Source organism: Habropoda laboriosa, unplaced genomic scaffold (assembly GCF_001263275.1).
Source record: "Habropoda laboriosa isolate 0110345459 unplaced genomic scaffold, ASM126327v1 scaffold14, whole genome shotgun sequence".
In the NCBI taxonomy this organism is placed as follows: Eukaryota; Metazoa; Arthropoda; class Insecta; order Hymenoptera; family Apidae; genus Habropoda; species Habropoda laboriosa.
Window position 1 is genome coordinate 1,345,717 of NW_017100137.1, and position 20,820 is coordinate 1,366,536.

The window sequence follows — 20,820 nt, forward strand, 5'->3', positions numbered from 1 at the left end:
GAAAAAATCTGTTCAAGCCATCGTGTTGCGTGTAGAAAATAATGAAACTTTGTCCTCTTCTATTTTTCTCGCAAATTTGCAGCTCAAGAGGAAAAACGTTGGAAACAAATAGCGCGAACACCCTGTATATTTTTACCGAAGCCAAAGTGACAAACTCCGTTGAATTAGATTTATTAAATTTCTTTGATTTATGAATAATTAAGCACCAAACAGTGGAGTTAATCAGTTTCGCTTCTGAGTGACTCATATAATACTATCTTCAGCGAAGAAATGTAATTTAACCCTAGAGCGGTCTTCGGGTCTCTTTTGACCCACCGCCTTTTTATATTTTTAGTCATTTTTGCTGTTATCAAGTTTACGTTCCTTGACATTATTTTAAACGTTTATCGTCTAGGTTCATGTGTCGCGTTGGAAAGAAAAATTATTACACATAAGGTCTTAGGTCCTTTTTCACCCAAAAGTCTTAAGTGTACAGTCAAAACGAAGAACGCAGTAGGGTTAAATCCCAATCTGATTTCCTCAAAAGCTAAGCCTCGGATGAACAATGCTCATTCTACATTTCTTACATATTTCTGCACAAAGAAACCACCTACTGCTCGTACAATACTTTCAACCTTCGTTTCTAATTTTAATCAAATCGAAATTACATAGTTAAATCACTCGTGGCGGTACCATACGACAGGTGAAACGAGAGTGAAAGAAACACGATGTGCGGAGGTTTTATGCCGACAGGAAGAGAGTCTTTATTTGAACATTCTAAAGAAGTGTACGTCAGTGATCGGTGAACGGTGTTTCACATCTTCATCCACGTGTGCCTGATCATGTCGGCCGCTTTTTCAGCGGTCATCATGATCGCGGCGATGGGGTTACCGTTTGGCACGATCGGGAACACGGACGCGTCCGCGACTCGAATGTTCGTCACTCCACGCACTCGAAGTTCCGGATCCACGACGGCTGTCGGGTCGTCGTACGCGCCCATTTTGCAGGTACCCGATTGGTGATTCTCTGGTCCAGTTGCTGTTCTTATGTAGCATTCCCAGTACGCGTCACTGGCGAAGTGGTAGCTGAATCGGACAAAATTTGCGTGAATATTAATTATAGAGGTTCGTAGGAGTATTTTTTAACAGGTTCACTCTCGAGGAAATTTCGAATGTATTTTGAGGTCACGGTCGAATTTTTCTGCTCGTCGGGTTATTTTTATTAACACGTTCACTGTCCAATGAAGAGTTAACTTAAAAAACTGAAAAAAGTTAACTTAATTTAATCGTCCAAGAAAATTGACAAATTATCTCTGCTTTTTTAGGATACTTTTCTGACATTCAACTGACACTGTTAATTTCATTATTTTTATGACACTTCAAACATTCACTTCTGTTTGTATCATAAAAATGTGTGTGTACGTGGATGAGTTCAAACTGTCCTGAGCCATATGTGGCTCTCAGTGGATAGTGAACGTGTCAATCCTAGGACTCCAAAAGGAAGGGAGTTCCTCGAACCCAAAAGTCGAGAGATTTGAAATTAGAACTATTTCCATTGTGCGAAAAATTCTCAAAAAATTTTTGTCGTATACTGCGATGGCCAACCTAATCTAAAATCTGACTCACACCTTATTTTCACCCGAATAAAATAGCTTAGACTGTTGCACCCTTAATGTTAGTCATCAACCCTTCCATTTTAATTAGAATTGAGCAGTGTGACAGTCAGTTTGTTAAATATGAAGTTTTATATTAGTATCGTCGTTATAACTTTAAGACTGAGAAATTTGTGAGTAATAAGAATTAACTGCTGCTCCCATTGATGAGTGAAATTTAGATAGACTATGTACACGGTATTTCATGAAATTAGAAAGAACTTAGTTGGGACACGAAGTGTAGTAAATATTCGAAGCAAAATTGAAGGATGTTACACTCTTCCAAACGATTCCAATGAAAACTTTTTCCTCAATACTAAAGAGCTGCATTAACGCATAGAAAAATATTTAAATAGTCTTTGAGATTCTAAAAAAACTAGATCTTTAAAATGCATATGCATACTTTTGCATACATGCATAGTTTTACACCTCAACTAACTTGGCTCCACTTCTCTAAAACGCCCAATGCACCACAACCATAAACCCGCTTACTTGGTACAAAGGGGATGAATGACAGGTTCCAACCGAAGGTCCCAGTTCTTCATAGTCTGCGTGTTGGTCAGCTCGATGGCCTTCTTGATACCCTCGACCAACACCTTCAAATCCTTGGTATCGACGAAATAATTCGGGTAAATCAGCGGCGGCACGACAGGATCCCCGGAACGCAGTTTCATATATCCTCTACTGGCCACCGTGACAGCGGTAGGTCTCATCACGATTTGTCTCCTGTCGGAGCACAATGCAAGCGCACCGTTCAGACACTCGAAGTCCAGCCCGGTCCTTGGACACTTCGGCGAGAATCCATCGAAGAACACTTGAATATCAGGCACTCCGGCGACAGCGTAGCTGCTTTCGAGGAACGCGGTGACCTGGGTTAATCCAGTGCTGGTCAAAGGACCACTTCTCGTCTCCAGGTATTCGTTAACGCTGTCCATGGTCATGGCTTCGTAAGCAGTGTCCTTGATACTGAAGTGAACGGCCACCGACACGTGATTATGCAGATTCTTTCCTACCGGCAGGTCTTTGACCACGTGCATGCCCAATTTGGTCAGATGTTCCTTGGGTCCTATTCCAGAGTTCAACAGAATATGAGGAGATCCAACTGCTCCTGCTGTTAGAATAACCTCTTTGTTAGCCTTCACGATCCTCTTGTACCCGTCTTTGTCTATCAGCTCGACGCCGTAAGCTTTGCTCTGCCAGTGATTCATCAGAATCTTCGTCACCTGGGCGTTGATCAGGACTCGCAAATTGTGCCTTCCGTGAACTGGTCTCAGGTAATTCCTCGCGGTTGTGCCGCGTATGCCGTTCTCAGTGGTCATAGGAGCCACCATGAAACCTGTCTGAGTGTACTCTCTCAACTTGGACGTTCTGTAGCCTAACTCAGCCGCGGCTTTCAGGACTTCGTCGGCGAACGCCGGTTTGTGAAGGTAATACTGAAGCTTCATCGGACCAGGTATCGGGACGGTTCTAGGCTTGTCCGAGACCATCAGATGGTCCGCGGGGTTTTCTCCTCGCTCGAAGTAGTGCGCGATCTCGTCGTAGGACCAACCTATGGCTCCTCCTCTGGCCCAGCTGTTGTAGACTTCCGGATGACCTCGGGCGTACATCATTCCGTGCATTCCGCTGGTGCCAGACACCATTTTTCCTCGTGGCCATATGCATACTCCGCCGGTCTCTGGTGAGGATGAGTTAGGTTATAGAAAATGGAACGACGAAGAGAAAAGTACCTTATTGTTAACCCTTTCACTGCTATAGGCGCTTTGGTGACTTTTGGTACACTCTCGCCTTAATTCAGTCCTTGTTAAATTTTGCTTAAAATTCGATCCTTCGAGTACTCCCACTTTAATTTAACAATAGAAATTGAAAAATGATCAATTTTAGATTGTTAAAAACTTTTAAACGCCAGAACGGAAGATTTTGCCGATAACCCGCCGCAGCGAAAGGGTTAAAAAGTATTGCGTCGTTTTGAAAGCGCTGCAGCTCGCTTCATCGGGGTTCGAACGACACACTGAGCTGCGATGCTTGCGAAACGTCGGAATACCGTTTCCATAAGGACACAGATCACACCAGGAAGCCTCGACAATAATAATTGCGTAATACCAGACCGTGAAAGCTTCAAATCTTTGATTTGTAACCTTTCTACGGAAATTGGGTTAAGTTGACCGAAAATCAATGTTACTCTTGGGTCAATTTTCGCCCAAATTTACTTATTCGTGCAACTTTCAAAACTGCATACAAGAATTAAGTATCCATTGTTGAACTTTATTTTTATATTCTAAAGAGAAAAGTATATACTGGTCGAGTTATTTCACTTATTAACTATTTCAAACATAATACATACAGTGGGACCTCGATTAACTTGTGTCATCGGGACCGAGAGGGCGCTGATAAATCGAGACCTGGGAGAAATACCAAATGTTATTCGAAATTTGTGACTAGTCGCTTGCTCGTACTTGTCGTGAAAACAAAATAAACCTCGGTGTCGTCGTATCATAACAAGACATTGCGTGCATTGTGTATTTCATACCATTCTCGCGACTTCTACACCGAATAACCAAGATCCCTCTTACTCTTATTCGTTTTAAATCGCGAAGAATCAAATCTTACGGCTCCTACATTCATTTCTTTATGAGCAAGACAATTATCAGTCGAGGTTCCACTGTACTCTTATTCATTTAAATCACGAAGAATCGAATCTTACGGCTCCTGTATTAATTTCTTTACAACCAAGACAATTATTACTATTTTATAATTGTTTCATTTTTTTATTTTTTTTTTTAATCGATTGTTTACCTAAACACGCAGTTGGATGAGGCTCCGTGGGTTCAGTTTTGAAATTCCAGTCCAAGCTAGAGTTGACCGCGTGAAACGCGAGTCCCGGAATGGACGTCATCGACGGCTCTTCCGGTCCAGCCTCGATCAACAGAACTCTCCACCAGGGATTGTCGCTCAGCCTCCTGGCAATTATAGGCCCGGCCATTCCGGCTCCGACCACGATGAAGTCGAACCTGTATTTTAACAATTTGCTTGAATGATCGATAATTTAGCGTTAGCTCCCACATTCGTGCATTATTATTCGACATTTATTATCTATGGTGTGACAGAGTAATCGTATATTCACGGTGATAAACACGCGTTTGATCGATATTTCATTAATTTTCTGTTTGTTCTGCAAATTAGTCGTACTTAATTCAGGATTGGCTATGGTGTGACGAGAGTAATCGTATATTCACGGTGATAAACACGCGTTTGATCGATATTTCATTAATTTTCTGTTTATTCTGCAAATTAGTCGTACTTAATTCAGTCCTACGCCTGAAATTTCCTCAATTTTTACTGTATTTTCGAAATTTTAATTTTGATTACTTCATTGGAAAATTTTAGTTTGAATCTTTATTAAGTGATCAAGGTTTGGACTATTTATTCTACAAATTAGTCGTACTTATTCGGTCCTACGTCTGAAATTTCCTCAATTTTTACTGTATTTTCGAAATTTTAATTTTGAATACTTCATTGGAAAATTTTAGTTTGAATCTTTATTAAGTGATCAAGGTTTAGATTATTTATTCTACAAATTCCTCGTGATTAATTAGTTCAATTTTTGGCAGTTCCTTCTTGTAAAAAACTTTTCCATCGAAATTAATGGAATTTATCTGAATTTTTAGAACGATCAAAACTTTTTCAACAAATTTTTAAACGTCAAAACGAAAGATTTCTTAGCCGTGATTGACCATCTACCGTCTGTCGCACGCGTCACGCATTAAAATCTCTCCGCAGCGAAAGGGTTAAAATATTGCAACTTAAACATTCGCCAGACGACTGCTAATTATCCGTTGACGTTAATTAACTTTAATCCAATTACATTCGAAAGGAACACTTTGTCTCATTATCCGACTGAAAGCAACGACGAGTTAAAAGTCATGCTGAATGGAAAGTTTGCCAAACCTTACCATTCATTCGGCACTTCCTCTTTACCAAGCCTGTTGCAAGGGTCAGAAATATCGCATCTAGAGGCGATCACTTTTTCAACCAAATTCATAAAGGAAGTCTTCACGCCGCATTTCGATTCCATGTAAGACGTGTCCCTGAAGCTACATAAGCAACATCCTGATGTTTCATTGCTGGTATCTGGCACCTGGCTGGTCTGAAACTGGTTAACGAGCTCTTTAATTAAATCGCTTTCACTTTCGTACGCCTTCATGATTTAATTTTATTTCGCCTCTTATTCTACCAAGTAGACAAAGAATTCAAAAAAAAAAAGAAAAAAAAGAAGAAACGATACAGAAAAATGTAAATTTACTCGAACCGAGTGTATGCTAATCTACCGTGAATCATCAACGTGACAAATTTCTCATTCTTTCTTTCTCGTGAATTTCATACGAACCGTTTTTAAGCAAATCAAATGCGAAATCGCCAGGATACAGAGATTCCTCCACATTTTAACAGTGAAATGCTCGTTACGGGACGATCGCCGTTAGAAAAATGTACGACGAGAGGTGTGATGCGGTTTATATTAGGGACTCGCGAAAATTGTAGGTTTTCCTGGTGCACGCGATAACGCCCGCATTTAGAATTCTACCAAACTCGTAAAAATGATAGCGTTTGGGAAATCATCGTTCTGAAAATAGTCATTCCGATTTTTCCTGTACTAATCTTAGCTCTTGACACACGTTCGTGATGAGAATCTGCTCGGGAAATCACATTTACGAAATTCGCGGGTCGAATGTTGAAATTGAAAAGTTGGACGCATAGAAGAGCATGAGGATACTTTGTTCGTTATCCTGGTGACGTGTTTTCAGATAATTTCTTATCGTTGGTTAACTGAAGGATATTTCGTTGGCGAATTCTTGGTGTTGTAACGAATTTACGAAATTTCGCGGGTGGAATTTCGAAATTGTTAAATTCAAATGTAACGTGTTCCCAGAAGAAAGAAATTTTGTCATTGGGAATAGAATATCTCGTTGGTGAATTCTTGGTGTTGTAACGAATTTACGAAATTTGCGGGTGGAATTTCGAAATTGTTAAATTCATATGTAACGTGTTTCCAGGAGAAAAAAAAACATTTGTCGGTGAGAATAGAATATTTCGTTGTTTTGAAAAGTGGCCATGAATTGTGCAAACGATTTCTTAATTGTTCACGACAATTTTTAGGTAACGCTTCGCGTGTTTCTGAACTGTTCCAACTGGATTTCTCGTTTGTTGAAACGTGTGAAATGTACGGTGAGTTTAGTTGGATTTTAGTCGATTAATCTGATTTTGATAATAGTGAATTGTTCGTTCAAACGAATAATTCTTATCGTGCGAATTAATTTGTTACTAACTCTTTGCACTCCAAGCATTTGTTGATAGAATTAATCAGCAGCTCCAGTATACTTTTGCGGTGAAACTTTCGAAAAGCCCATGCTTCATTTTGGAAAAAAGTATGCTTACTGTTTATGAATCTATTAATTTCTATTTCTCATTTTAATTTCCGTCCTTTCAATAATATAGAAAAACCTGAATTTCACTTTTCAAAGTTCTCCAAAGTAATTACGCGTGTCTCCACAGTGGCGCCATTGGAGTGCAAAGGGTTAAAAAGTCCACGATGTTTGTTAAATTTAGTAAACTTGCTACGATGATGATGATAACTATCGTAATTATCAAGCACGAAGCAAATATGAAAGTGAAGGCTTTCGAAACCGCAAGTCATGCGATTTTGAAATTATTGATAGTATCGTTGAAGCAGATCACAAATTACACTTTGACATCAATTACAGCAATAAAATGTTAGTCTCCGGATACCTCGTTAAAGTTTATTTCGCGTTGTATAATATTAGCAGAGAAAGTAGCAAGTAAATAGTGTTTACGTTATTTTATTTTAAAACGTAACATTTACCTATTAATACGAAGAAAACTAATTTACATTAGTTAAAGAAATAAATGTAAACAGATATTTTCCATTGTGGGAAAGATATTTTAAGTAACGTCTTTTCTACTTAATTGTAAACGAGAAGCTAATTTGTATTTGCTTTCGAACATTTTGCTGAATTCTTAGATATTTTATGGAATTCTTTTTCGTCTCGTTTCTGTCACATTATTCTTTTTTCTTGGTTTCATTATTAACGAACGAATGTAAATCGTGTTTCTTTGTGATAATAGTAAATGTTACGTTTCTAAGTAAACTAACGCAAATATTATTTATTTGCTACCTTCTCTGTTGAAATTATACAACGCTAAATAAATTCTGACGAGGAGAGACGCCTAAATTATAGCTGATTACAAACTTCTGAATAAAATTTTGCTGTTAGCATTATTATCAAACGAGTTTCTTATTATAAACGAAAATCAAGTGCACTAAAAGATAGAGAATAGTTCGATTATTCTTCACAACTATTCCAGGGAAATTTAAGAAGCTTATAAATAATATTTTAATCTAGTCTGATATTCTTATTTTCTCCAAAATTATTTTGCAAAATTACTTCAGATTACAAAAGCAGAAAACGATTTTTCCAAATTTTCATTTTCGAATCCAAAGCTTCGTAGCTTATAAATAATATTTCAATCTAGTCTGATATTCTTATTTTCTCCAAAATTATTTTCCAAAATTAGTTCAGATTGCAAAAGCAGAAAACGATTTTTCCAAATTTTCATTTTCGAATCCAAAGCTTCGTAGCTTACAAACAATATTCTTATCAATTCCAGCATTTTTCCTGTAATATAGCAACAAAGAGTAGAAATTATTCTCCGAAATTCTGAAATTTCAAAAAATAAAAAGAAAAAGATTTTTATCTCTCTAAAAGATAATTATCTTTATTCATCGATACCAGGGATTTCCTCTGGCATCAGATCGGCAGATCGACGGCTCTATTTACCGGGAACGGGCGTCGAAAAGCATATGCCAATTGCACCAACAACGATAGCAGGATGTACAGTCGCATTTTATCCAATTAGAGGCCAGTGTCACCTGCGAACAGAGAGAGAAACGAGTTCGTTTTAAAACCGCCGTCGGAAATTTATACCTAATTTAGAGCGGCTAGATACGTGTAACAGCTGCGTAATGTCGTGTAATTTGCTAGGTAAGCGTAGGAAATTAATTCGAGATACACGAATCCCCGAACGAGATGTCCTTTATTGAGCTAGCTTATCGTTGGAACGCGTGAACGCGAATGACAATCGCCAGGTGTACTCGTTTCACGTTTGAACGTTTCACGGTTAGAAAAGCAAGGTATTCTTAGCGTGTGTCGCTTGTGTAAGAAGCTCGTCTACAACTGTTAAGGCGTATCCTGTAGCCGGATTTATGGCAGCGAGTCAAGTGGTCGCCGTCCCAGGCAAATATCGCTTCCTCAAAACACCACAAGTGTTTATTGCGTTGCCTGCGACACTTAGTCCCTAGGACCGGACCCTGCCATAAATCCTGGAGTCTCCGAAGGGAAAATTAGAAAAGTGGCCCACGACTTTTGCCAACGTCGATGGGCCGCTTGACTTTAACAAAGCCTAGAAAAGCGGAGATTCCGCAGGATTCCCACGCATCCGTCCACCGAACACTTTCTCCCTAAGATAACGCGCTAAGGGCGAAATGGAGGGAGGTTGCGATGCACTGGAGTAAACTGATTGGTGATTTAGAAAAGGAAAAATCACCAATCAGGGTGTTTTTAGGAAAAGAGAAGTCTTCTTCGAGGGAAACCGGAGAGACTCCGGGAGAAACAGCTAGCAACTAGCAAGTGAAACACCTCTCACTTCGCAATAGACTTTGTATCTAGAATTAGTTGTATAAAATAGACCACAAATAAAAACTTAGTGTTTCAATGAAGAAACTGGTCCTTCGAAGCCTTAGAACATTAGTCGGCACACACGTGCAAAAACCGGCAAAGCTTGAACGATCGAAAGATCAACCCCAAGCCCCTAACAACAACAGTGGCTCGCGATAGTTACGGATCTCTCTCTGTGATCTATACAGCGCGCCTACTTATCTTGTAGACCACTGCTGTACTATTAGGTCATCCTGAAAGTTCTCGCGGTTTTAAGTCGTTCATTTTGAAAAGAAGACATAACACACTTTTATTCAAATAATTTCCATAATATTCGATACACTTTTGTCAACGTGTCACGAGAGCATTGATTCCGCGTATAGAAAAATCCGAGTCTGCAAGAGTAAGAAACTGCTGAAAGTCGTTTCCAACGTCCTCCCGTTTCCTAAATCGTTTTTGTGCAAGGAAATTGTCGTGTGAGAGGAAAAAGTGAAGATCGGTTGGAGATTAATTAGGGGAATACGATGGACTTCGATACCTAATTGATGCAATTTTTGTACAGTTGTCTTTGCGTTGTTATGCAAAAGGTTAGGGTCTTTCCTGTTGATCAGAGCTGGTCGCTGCACCTTAAGTTTTGGTGACTCGTTACTGTACGGCTTTGCGATAATAGCGATACCCGGTCTTAGGAAACTACGGTGAATTAATTCTGAAGCAGACCATCGAACTACGGGCATAATTCTTTTTCGGGTGGAAGCTAAGTTTGGATCGAGATTCTTTCTCTTAGAAATTTGGACGTTTACGTACGCGGAATTGATGCCGTTGCAATACGTTGGCAGAAGTGTATCGAATATTATGGAAATTATTTTAAATAAGAATGTTCAATTTCAGCGAAGTTATGTTTTTTCCAAAACGAACAGCTTAAAATTAAGATACGCTTCCTTTGTTCCGTCTTTCATTATCTTTCTGGCTGGTGTGCTTGATTCTGTAATCTATTCGTGATTAGATTGTTTACGGATGCTTTTGTAAATTAAATAGTCGTATGCGTGGTGTAAGGGCTGTAATGCACGAGTCGTATAAAATTTCGGAGTTTTGTATTATTAGAAAAATTAGCGGAAATCTAAGAAAATCCTAAATGTCAAAAATGATATTCATCCACTTACACTTAGTAAATTGCTAGTGAAACTGTTGAAGAGTTAATTAATCGACGATAATAGAACGACGATTTTTTTTATTTGGGAAAGTTTGGGAATCTAAGAAAACGTAATTTTTATGTTAGCTTCTGAATTGAAATTGTAGAAAATTTGCGAATACAAATTTTGTATAACCAGATGTAGAATTTTGTTATTTCACGTGTAAAGTATTTAGTTTTGGTACTTTTGTAAGAACGGTACGTTCGATATTTGTGAATATTTCTAAATTAAATATGTACAGCGATGACGAAGAAAGTATCACTTCGAGTAGCAGTTTGCTAAGTGGATGAATCACTTTTTACGTGTAGAAAAGCAGCTTGTGATATACAGCTTGAAAAATATCAAGAAGGAAACGAGGAAATGAAAGAAAAAATGTGATTGCAATAAACAAAGGGGTTTCATACTCGGTACGGAAAGATAGTTTATTACTATCTAAAAAATCAACGATTAAGCAAGTGACACGTTTTCTGCAATTCCTCGGAATAGAATGCGTTTACCTTCGTAATGTTTCAGCTTTATATTCGTAACTTATAGTTATGTGAAAGCAACTACTTTAAAAATCTACTTTGCTGAGAAATTTAAAAAGAATAGTAAAGATATTAATCTTCTTACAATTTTTTTAAATTTCTTAGTTACTATAACTTGTTGACTTAGAACATTTTCCAAATTAATTAACTTTTTGACTTGAAATATAAGATCTTTAATTCTAAGTGTAAAAAAATCCACACTTTCTGAACTTCGTCTCACTTACTGTATTAAAATTTCAAATGACCTTTTTCTATCTCTTCTATTATATTATAAAGAAAATCTCATACCTTTGTCTGTTTTTCGAATCTCAGAGAATCATTTTTCAAACATATTCTGCATATTGAAGAATAATAAATTTCGATTTTTATTTATAAAATCTTCTATTTAAAAATATTCTGCATACCTAAAAGGTGAAATTTCAATTCTTTTCGACTTGTAGGCTAGAACCTTCTGTCGAAGAGTTAAATATTCATGAGTTCCACATGCGTACTAGGAAAATTCTTCAGAAAAATAATGTAATTGAAAAGTTATTTCCTCTTGAATGTAATTTCCTTGAAGAGTTAAGCAATCAACAGTTCTCTTTGTTCTTGCCAACAGAATCTTTCAGTAAGAACAGTCTACACTTCCTAAAGATGCACGTAAATGTGAAAAAGAAGTTGGACATTTTTGCTCCGTGTGTGACGGTTTGAAAAAATCGATTTTTATTATTTTGCATATATCGAAAGTACAACTCTAAGAATGTACTCCTGAAGTTTTATAGTTGTATTCGATAAAATAACGAAGTTATAGCTCGTTTAGTGTGACACATCAAGGGAGAATGTAAATTGCACTGAAAACTTTAAACGCGTTTTTCTCGGAACCATGTTTTCTGAAATGGTTGCCACGATTTGGCAAAAACTACTGAACCAATCGAACTCAAATTTTGCACATGTCTTGAGAACATATGTGGCTATGGTCTGTAGTAGAATTACGCCAAAATATACATTTTTCTGATTTTTGGAGCCTCTGGAAGACGAAGAAAAGTCGAAAAATCGATACTTCGTATTCAAAGTGCCGCCATTTTTTAAATTTTCAACATTCTTCTTTTATTCTACTACCGACCATAGCGACATGCATACTAAATAAGAATCAGTTGGATTTTTTTATTTCTGATAAGCAGAACAGCTCAAATCATGGCAATCATGGACCTACTTTCTTTTTTCATTCTCCTGTTTGACGCGTTCCACAGCAGCCATATTTAATTATTTTTCAACAACAAAAATTTGTAATGATTCTTCAAGGACAAGTAAATACATAGAAATAAAGCTCATGTTAATAACTGTTACCGTACTTCTGTAAGAAATTAGCAAAGAAGAACGGCCGTCACACTAGAAGACCCCCTTAACCCAGAATCTTCTCTTGCAGGGTTAAATATTTAACAAAATTCAAATTTCAAATTTAAAAATTCAATTTTAAAAAGAAGATTGATCCAAAAACTATACAATACAGGAAACTTCAATTCTTTTCTTATCGTCCAGATCAAAACCTTAAATCCCTAAAAACCTCGAATCTAGATCAAAACCTTAAATCCTCGAATCCAGATCAAAACCTCAAATCTCCAACAAAATTTCATATCCCTGTTAATAAAACCCTTTTACAAAATTTGCCAAAAAAACGTGAAGAAGCAAATTTCCACATTTTCCAATCGTCTACAGCAGAATCTCTCTTCGAACGGGGAGTCGGAGAGTATCGTGAAATCTGCGGTAAAATTACACATGGTACTTCTCGCACAGGTACATATGTACATACTCGCGATGAAATTGCAAGTATCAGGCGAAATACGAAATAACTTTCAGCGTGAAAGTCCACCGCGGAACCGAACGAATCGGATTACAGTTTCACCGGTGCGGCGTCAGCTCGAACGAAAACAGAGAATCAAAGTCGTTTTCGTTGATGATAAAGCGGCGGCGCGCGAGAGAGCCAGGAACAAGGAAGGCAGCCAGTCGAGTTAACATAGCTTGTAAAATCGGTTCCCTCTCGAACCTAACCTGGGACGATTATTGGAAATAACGAAACAACGATTCGCGTGAAAGTCGCGAGAGACGACGATCGGCGAGGAGCCAATCTGCACCGCCTCGACCAGTGGCAACAGCCTCTGAGAATTGCGATTAGGTATCTCTTCCTGATAGATAACACGCTCGTTAGATAAATCATGCAACGTACACCTCTTGTTCTCTCTCTCTCTCTCCTTTTTCTTCTCCGCGGTTGAATTGATACGAAATGCTTTCTGCGTGAAAGTTCCGGCAGCCTCTTGGTGTAATTAATCATCTAGTTCGCGTAAAACCGTTGTACTTTCGAAAGTCCCGGCGAATTTGCTTTTCGACCACGAGTAACTTCGAAAGTGAAGACTCGAGATGTTCGATGTTGTGTCGGATGTAATAGGTAGATGTGACTTGGAGGAGATACGGTAATCGTGTTAGCGCGATGGTGAAGTCTTGTTCGACGATTACAGGGAAAGTAGTGATCGAGCCGAGTGAAAATGTGAACCCTTTGCACTCGAGTGGCGACCGAGAAGCGGCATCGTTGTTTATCGTTTGGTAAATAATTAACGGAAGCTCTCTTTGAACGTTTGGCCAGCGGATGGCGAGATAGTTGCATGGACGACGGATGCCGGGTCAAATGTGACCCAACGCTGAAATCTTTTTCGTACGCAAGCGAAAGTATGTTTCCTTCTAATTTTACTGGGCGTTATGTTGTTTTGAATTATACGAATATACTGTGATTAAGATAACAAGCACATTTTTGTTTCGAATGCCGATTTGAAACAGGGGAAATGCGAAGGCTGGGTCATCGGTGACCCGGTATCCGTCGTCCTGAGGTTAAATTGAATATCATAAAGCTGATATTTTATGGACCTCCCATAAATGTCTAAGCGGTGAAATTGTTCGAAAGAAGCAACTTTCGATGAAATGTTACAAGCTCTTGTGTAATATGAAAATATATTAAACATTGAAATAAAATAGTTACATTTGTCGATATATGTATGATTTATTTCCAAGTTAGTTTTAAAAAATTTCAATTTTAGTGCAAGCAACTAGCAAGATTTGTTGCTTCCCTGTAGCAAAGAGATCTTCGAGTGCAAAGGGTTAAGTGTCACTTTGTTTTTCAGTGAAAAATGTGTAAAGTAATGGTTTTTCTTCTTTTTTCTTTTTATCTCCAAGTTTACACTTTGTTCAGTGCGAACATTTGGTAAATTGTTTTAGAAGTTAGTAATAGTGAGTAGAATAATAATTATAACTGCAACAGTATCTGATGATCATATAGTTAAGAGTTGGAATCCACCGAACCGGTCAAATTTGTCATTTTTATTTATTTATTAAGGGAATAATTGGTACGAAGGGTACAGTTCTTATTAAACTCGAAATAATTATTTCCTCTTTGTCTCTTTACGATTAGACTCGAAACTGTTACAAACTCGCCAAGTATACCCAGTTTCCCTTTCACTGCTGTACTCAACTACCCCACTCAACTCTCACAGAAATCTAAATCCACGTGCATCTAATTCCTTTACTCGCGGGAAATAGAATTTTGTACGCTAATTTTCCTCGTTTATCCAACGTCACCTCAAAATCTGTTCAGATAGAATCACATTCAGGTCGTGTTTAGTTTCTACGTAGAGAAAGATTGTTTTGGGGGAATTTGTAAATGCTCCTCTTGAAAGAAATTCGTGCAATTTTAGTCACCTTAAACGTAATTTCTTTCCTGCTTCGATCACAACTTGAAAATTAATAAAACTATTTTTCTACTCTCGAAAAATTCAGAAAATTAATTTTCAATTAATAGTTCCATTATCGACCCTGTATCTACTAGAAATTTTGCAGTTCAGGAGGTCAATTTTCAGAGAAAATTAAATCTACACACTCCTAATTGTTTTATATCTGAGACCAAACTTTTTTTCTCGTAATTTCGCAACTCGCAAAATATCAGACTTGTCACGTGTGTATTTTTTAATTATAGAATGAATCGCTAATTCGAAATTCAGAAATTTTACAGAAAAAATTAATTCTCAGAGAAAACTTTTCAGTCCTTAATTATTCCACTAACCATAATCTTCACATCTGAGAAAAAGTCTTCACTCGAAAAACGAAACTTTCCGAGAAAATTGAACCCACATTTCTTCAATCTTTCATATCCGATCAGTCGAATCTTGTACTTGTTATTCTTTACTTTGAAACAAATTAAATTAATACCGGCTGCCCAAAAATTCTTGAATTATTCCACTAACCGTTACTTTCAAATCTCTGAAATAACGAAAATAACGAAATTCTTTAAGATTTCCCCATCCTTCATCTCGGAACAATCAAATCTTCTGCTTCTAATTCCCCACTCTAAAAAAATAATAATACTCGCCATGTAAAAATTCTGTAATTACTCCACTAATCATTGCTTTCAGATCTATCAGTAATTCCTTAATTATTCCACTAGTCATTACCTTCAAATCTATCAAAAATTCCTAAATTCTTTCACTAATCATTATCTTCAAATCTATGAAACTCCGAGAAAATCGAACCCACATTTCCCCAAATCTTTCACGTCCGAGCAGTTAAACATTCCTCTTCCAATTCCCTACTGTACAAAAAAAAAACAATACCCTCCACCGAAAAGCTCTATCAAACCTATCAAAAGTTCCCTCGAAAACCGAAACTCTCCAAGAGAAAAAAATCAAACCCACATTTCTCCGATCTTTCGTCTCGAACCAATCTAATCCCCTACTATCTCCCAAAAAAAAAAAGAACCCAATACCCATCGCATAAAAAACGAACCATTTCATAAACCAATCGACACATTGTTCACCCTCGAAGCAGAAATAAAGAAGGAAGGTAGGAAAAGAATGAAAATTTGCAACCAACCTGAGATAGAGTCCAAAAGGGAGTCGCGAGCAAGAGAGGAGGCCGCTAGTGGCTCGTGTAACAGTATTCGAAGACATTTGGGTGGCTGGAGCGAGTGGCCTGCGCACGGCATAGTCCTTTCGATCGGGAGCAACACAAAGGAGAGAACTCATCCGAGACAGACAAGAAGAGCCTCGGCGTCGAGACTGAGCCCCGCGTGAAAGCCTCGATTAAAGAACTACCGACGATTCATCTATTTTCACGGCGGTAGAATCGTCCGGCAAAAGCCGCATCCGCGGCCGCGGCCACACTAGACACGCTAATTAAGGTGGCTCGGGGAGCTCGTGGCGACTGGAGGGAGCCGCGCGTCTCGGGGCTCGCTCGCTCTCTTCCGGAGAAAGAGCCTGACGGGACCCTGACGTCATGCAGTCGGCTCGGTGAACTGCTCGAGTGCGGCACACGTCATGCGAAATGAAGCCGGGGAGCAGCGTGAAAGAATCGAATCCGTTGAGAAACGTGTTTCGACGGGGGCAGATAAGCACCCAGGGCCGTACGGAGATTTATCTTCGGGGACAGTGGCCCGTGGAGATGGTGAAAAGTTTTTCGGCCGCTCGTGCGGCTGGGAGGATGTGTTTGACGCTCGGTAGGGGAGAGAGTAACGAGTGATAGGTGATAAGACGATTGACGTCCGGTATTGTACGAGCTGGTTGTTTTGAAAGGGAGGCGAAGCGATTTTCGAGGAAAAATGGAGTTGACACTTTTTGAGCGAGTGTCGTTACCAGTTTGGTAAATATGTGAAAATGATATACTTTTTAGCTCGGTATTTATTTGTTCGTAAAGTAAATATTGAAATTATAAAATGCACTATGTAACAGACGAATAAGTTTATTGATATTGACAATATATAAGAATTCTTGCCAAGAAACGAGGTTCAGGTGTGTACCGGAAATGGTAATAATAACAATAGATAGATATTTTTATCTGTATACAGTCTGTAGTTGAAGCAACAAAATGGACTGGCTCCATTTTCAAAATAAACGACTGGTACTTGTGGTTGTAAGACGAAACGACGTAAGAGACATTTTTCGAAAAATTTCAGTTTGTCTTATTGTTAGTTGAGGCTTGGAGAAGAAGAATTCAATAAGTTTAGAAGACGAATAAAGGGGAGTCCAAAAATTTTAATTGCACTGATTTATCATGTTAAATTAGCGAAAGTGTTTCATATTTTTGGTGCATATGCTATACTCGATATAACAGATTTTGTATCAAATGAACCGAGTAATTTTACATTAAAGCATACATCAGTTCCTATTTTTCTTTTCTTATGTTCTATATTAAGCTTTTTTTTTTTTAACCTACATATATCAGGATCGATATTCTGCAATTTGTAGGCACTTGGTTATGGTTCGGCCTGCGCGGCTCGCGACAAGGTGCACGGCTGTTTGTTATTCGGTTGCCTCGGACACAGTTCGTTTTCGTGTGTCGCTAACGTTAGTACGGAAAAGGGTTTTGGAAATAAACAGTTTGAAAACCATTCTCTCGTCACTCACTTTAGACTACCTCCTGCAAATTCCTACTTTATCAACAAACTACTGTAAAATAGAGAGACATACTCTTCGGAAATATATAAAAGCAAGTCTCTATAAAGTAGTTTTATTTCTTCACCAAGATTCCCATGGGATTGTTATAGGCTACTATTTATTGGGTCAATATTTTGAAAAATTTTAATCAGTATTTCGAATAAATTGTCAGTATTTAAAATAAAACCTCAGTATTACATCGATTAATACGAAAACGTGTGGCGGGTACGTCGTCGTCAACAAACCCTTACCGAACGTCGTTCTATTCTTCCACGCGAACTTTCTCTTTTCCAACTCCTTCAAATTTTAGTTTCCGTTCTTTTGTCTCTCCCCGGGTTAAGACTTGCCTTCGTCCTAGAGTGGCCTAAGAAGCGCACATGTGGCATCTAGGTTTGCACGAGGACGAATTTTCTTTCACCACTTTCTCCACTTCTATCTTTATCTATCGCTACTCCTGTCTCCCTGTCCTAACAATATAAAAACCTGGTACGCCTACACCTCCGGACAGTTTCTTCCTTTACCGACCGTCGCGACGTACCCGCCGAACCGCTGCCGCCGGGGCAATTAACGAAGTAAACGATTGTATTTTCATACACTTACACTTTGAAACAGTGTAACGACGTTCCTCACCCACCTCAAACTATTAGTAATTTTATTAAAAGATTAGTAAACATAATAATTTGTCAGTATTTTAAGTAGACCTAACCTAACCAAAAATTTAAATTTCATTGACCAAAAAAGAAATAAATACCAACCAAATAAACAAAAAGACGATTAAGTATTTATACTGACCAAAGTATTCATTTTTACCGATTATTTATTTTACAAAATACAGTAGTGCGCACACAAGCGTCCGCATTTTTGCACGCTTAAGCGTTCGTCGCCTATCCCCAGCAATTCTTGGAAATGGGACATCGGAGTGGAGTTCGTGCCGAGTGAAACAAAGTAATTCGATATCGACTCCTGCACGTGTACAACTGACACTTGATATATCGGTATCCCACTCAGGCACATCTCCTCTCATTCGGTCCCGACTGCGGACGCTTATGAGTGCACTTACTGTACTTGCCATTAATTAAAAAAAAAATATATACCGACCAAATAAATAGAAGTGATTGTCATACTCGCGTATAACAAACGAATGTTTACATTTCTAATGGAAAAAATACCGTAACTTTAGTTACGATCAAGCAAAACGGCACAAGCCCACTGGACCTGCGACTGACCTCGACGTGCTAAAGTTACAAGTAAAATGTTCAAAGTCATCTTAGGCCGTTGCACCTTCTTGTTTTTCCCACTCTCTGTGTCATCTTCTCGATATAGAATTTTTTCGAACGATTAAAATGATATGCTGAATTTTGCATCCTTCGTGATGTTTCTTTGTGTCCGTCTGAAGAGCGCCAGCAGCTCGAGAATTGTGAAAAGAATATTTAAGAATAGTAGGCAAAATAATGTATTAAAATATGTGTAACACTATAGTTATTCTTATTTGCAATTTTCTTCTTTTTTTTTTAAATCTGTTGAAATTTTTCATTGTAAATATTTAATTTACTATTTTGCGTAATACTTCTTTGCGCGAAGGCTTGATGATACGCGCAGAGTTTCAGATTAGTAGAAGGGAAATGAGAGGCGTCTGTGAAAAGACTTTTTAGCGATAATACGCGAAATGATATGTTGAAATATTTCTACATTCGAATATTTCTTATTTCTAGTACTCTGTTGCTTAAAATGTGCACTTTGAAATCTGTAATTTTTTTTTTTTTTTTTATAAGGAAATATTGAATTTCTTCTTCTTCGTGGCGTTTGAAACGCCATGAAATATGATATAAGAGTTTCTTTAACGTTAGAAATTCACTTCCAGCAGAGATAATCAAACTGTTCATTTTCCTTTCTAACTTTCGATCTTTCCTTTTCCTTTCTTTTTCACCTAAACATTCGCTTCGTAGAAATGTATCCGCAGTAGATTTGATTTTCTTTCAGTTGTGAAAATACTAACTTTCAAACAATCAGTCAAATGTAAATGTTAAATTCTTTTGAATATGTCATCTCATTTATTAAACACGATATATGTCGTTTTAATAGCAAAAAAAAAAAAACGAAACGAAGATTTACGAACAATAAGTTATAAAAGCATTCTTATGCTTTGAATGATTAATCTAAAGATAAATATTGAAATTGTTATTATAATACGTGAATATTCCAATGAACACGGTAACCTGAAATTTCTCAAGCACTGAATCATCTTACAAAATTTGAAGCCTTGCAGCCGAAAATAGTAAAATTTAGAAATTACAGAATTCCAGAAAAATTTCAATAATTTAAAGTCCAAACAAAAATGACATTTCTTCTAATATCGTACGAATATTTTAATTCCTGTTACACTAATTTTAGTTTTTAATAAATTAAAAGTTTGTCTAAAATGAAAATTAAAAATTTGTGTACTCTACGTCTTACAAGAACGATACAAATTGTGTAAAGCGAAGGAAGGAAAGGATACAAACACTTTTGTGGCTGACTGTATATCGAGTAACAGCCGGAGCGCGCTTAGAGAATGTAAAAGAAAAGGGGTCTGTTGTGATGTGGTTTACAGAAGTGGCCTTGAATAGTCATTTCATTTTGACATGGAATAACATTCGACTGAATATGCTGTTGGAATGTAGGGAATCGCTTATAGGGGTGTCGAATTAATGTACCAGGCGAGTGTGGCTTAAGAAACTTGGCAGTATATCTTTGTCTATGAATTTACTGCTAAATTCATTACTTCTGTAGAATTGCAAATTTTTATTTAAAAGGTAGATTCAGCTAATCTTCAAATTAGGGAAATTTTTCGCTTATTTCTTTCTCTATGAATTTGGTGGCAAATTTTTATTTAAAATATAGATTCACTATTCATTTTTAAAGTAGAGAAATTCCTCAGTATTTCTTTGGCTGTGAATTTGGTGGCAAATTTGTATGTAAAATATAGATTCACTATTCACCTTCAAATTAGAGAAATTCCTCAGTATTTCTTTGGCTGTGAATTTGGTGGCAAATTTGTATGTAAAATATAGATTCACTATTCACCTTCAAATTAGAGAAATTCCTCAGTATTTCTTTGCCTATGAATTTGGTGGCAAATTTTTATTTAAAATATAGATTCACTATTCACCTTCAAATTAGAGAAATTCCTCAGTATTTCTTTGCCTATGAACTTGCTGGCAAATTTTTATTTAACGTATAGATTCACTATTCACTTTCAAATTAGAGAAATTCCTCAGTATTTCTTTGGCTGTGAATTTGGTGCCAAATTTTTATTTA

The 20,820-nt window shown here is 37.5% G+C and overlaps 2 protein-coding genes across 2 annotated transcripts in view; one reads left to right on the plus strand and one right to left on the minus strand.

Moving 5' to 3' along the window:
* Positions 1–20,820, plus strand: part of LOC108579462 (flotillin-2) — a 96,890-nt gene that overhangs the window by 28,810 nt on the left and 47,260 nt on the right. The gene's annotated exons all lie outside the window — the stretch shown is intronic.
* Positions 464–20,820, minus strand: part of LOC108579451 (glucose dehydrogenase [FAD, quinone]-like) — a 25,369-nt gene continuing 5,012 nt past the window's right edge. Inside the window, exons 2-6 of the mRNA XM_017942999.1 lie at positions 8,482–8,573; positions 5,581–5,780; positions 4,424–4,638; positions 2,123–3,305; positions 464–1,064 (exon numbers count right to left, since the gene is read on the minus strand). Coding sequence (XP_017798488.1) covers positions 794–1,064; positions 2,123–3,305; positions 4,424–4,638; positions 5,581–5,780; positions 8,482–8,547 — 1,935 coding nt within the window. The 5' untranslated portion in view covers positions 8,548–8,573 and the 3' untranslated portion in view covers positions 464–793. The remainder of the gene's footprint in view (positions 1,065–2,122; positions 3,306–4,423; positions 4,639–5,580; positions 5,781–8,481; positions 8,574–20,820) is intronic.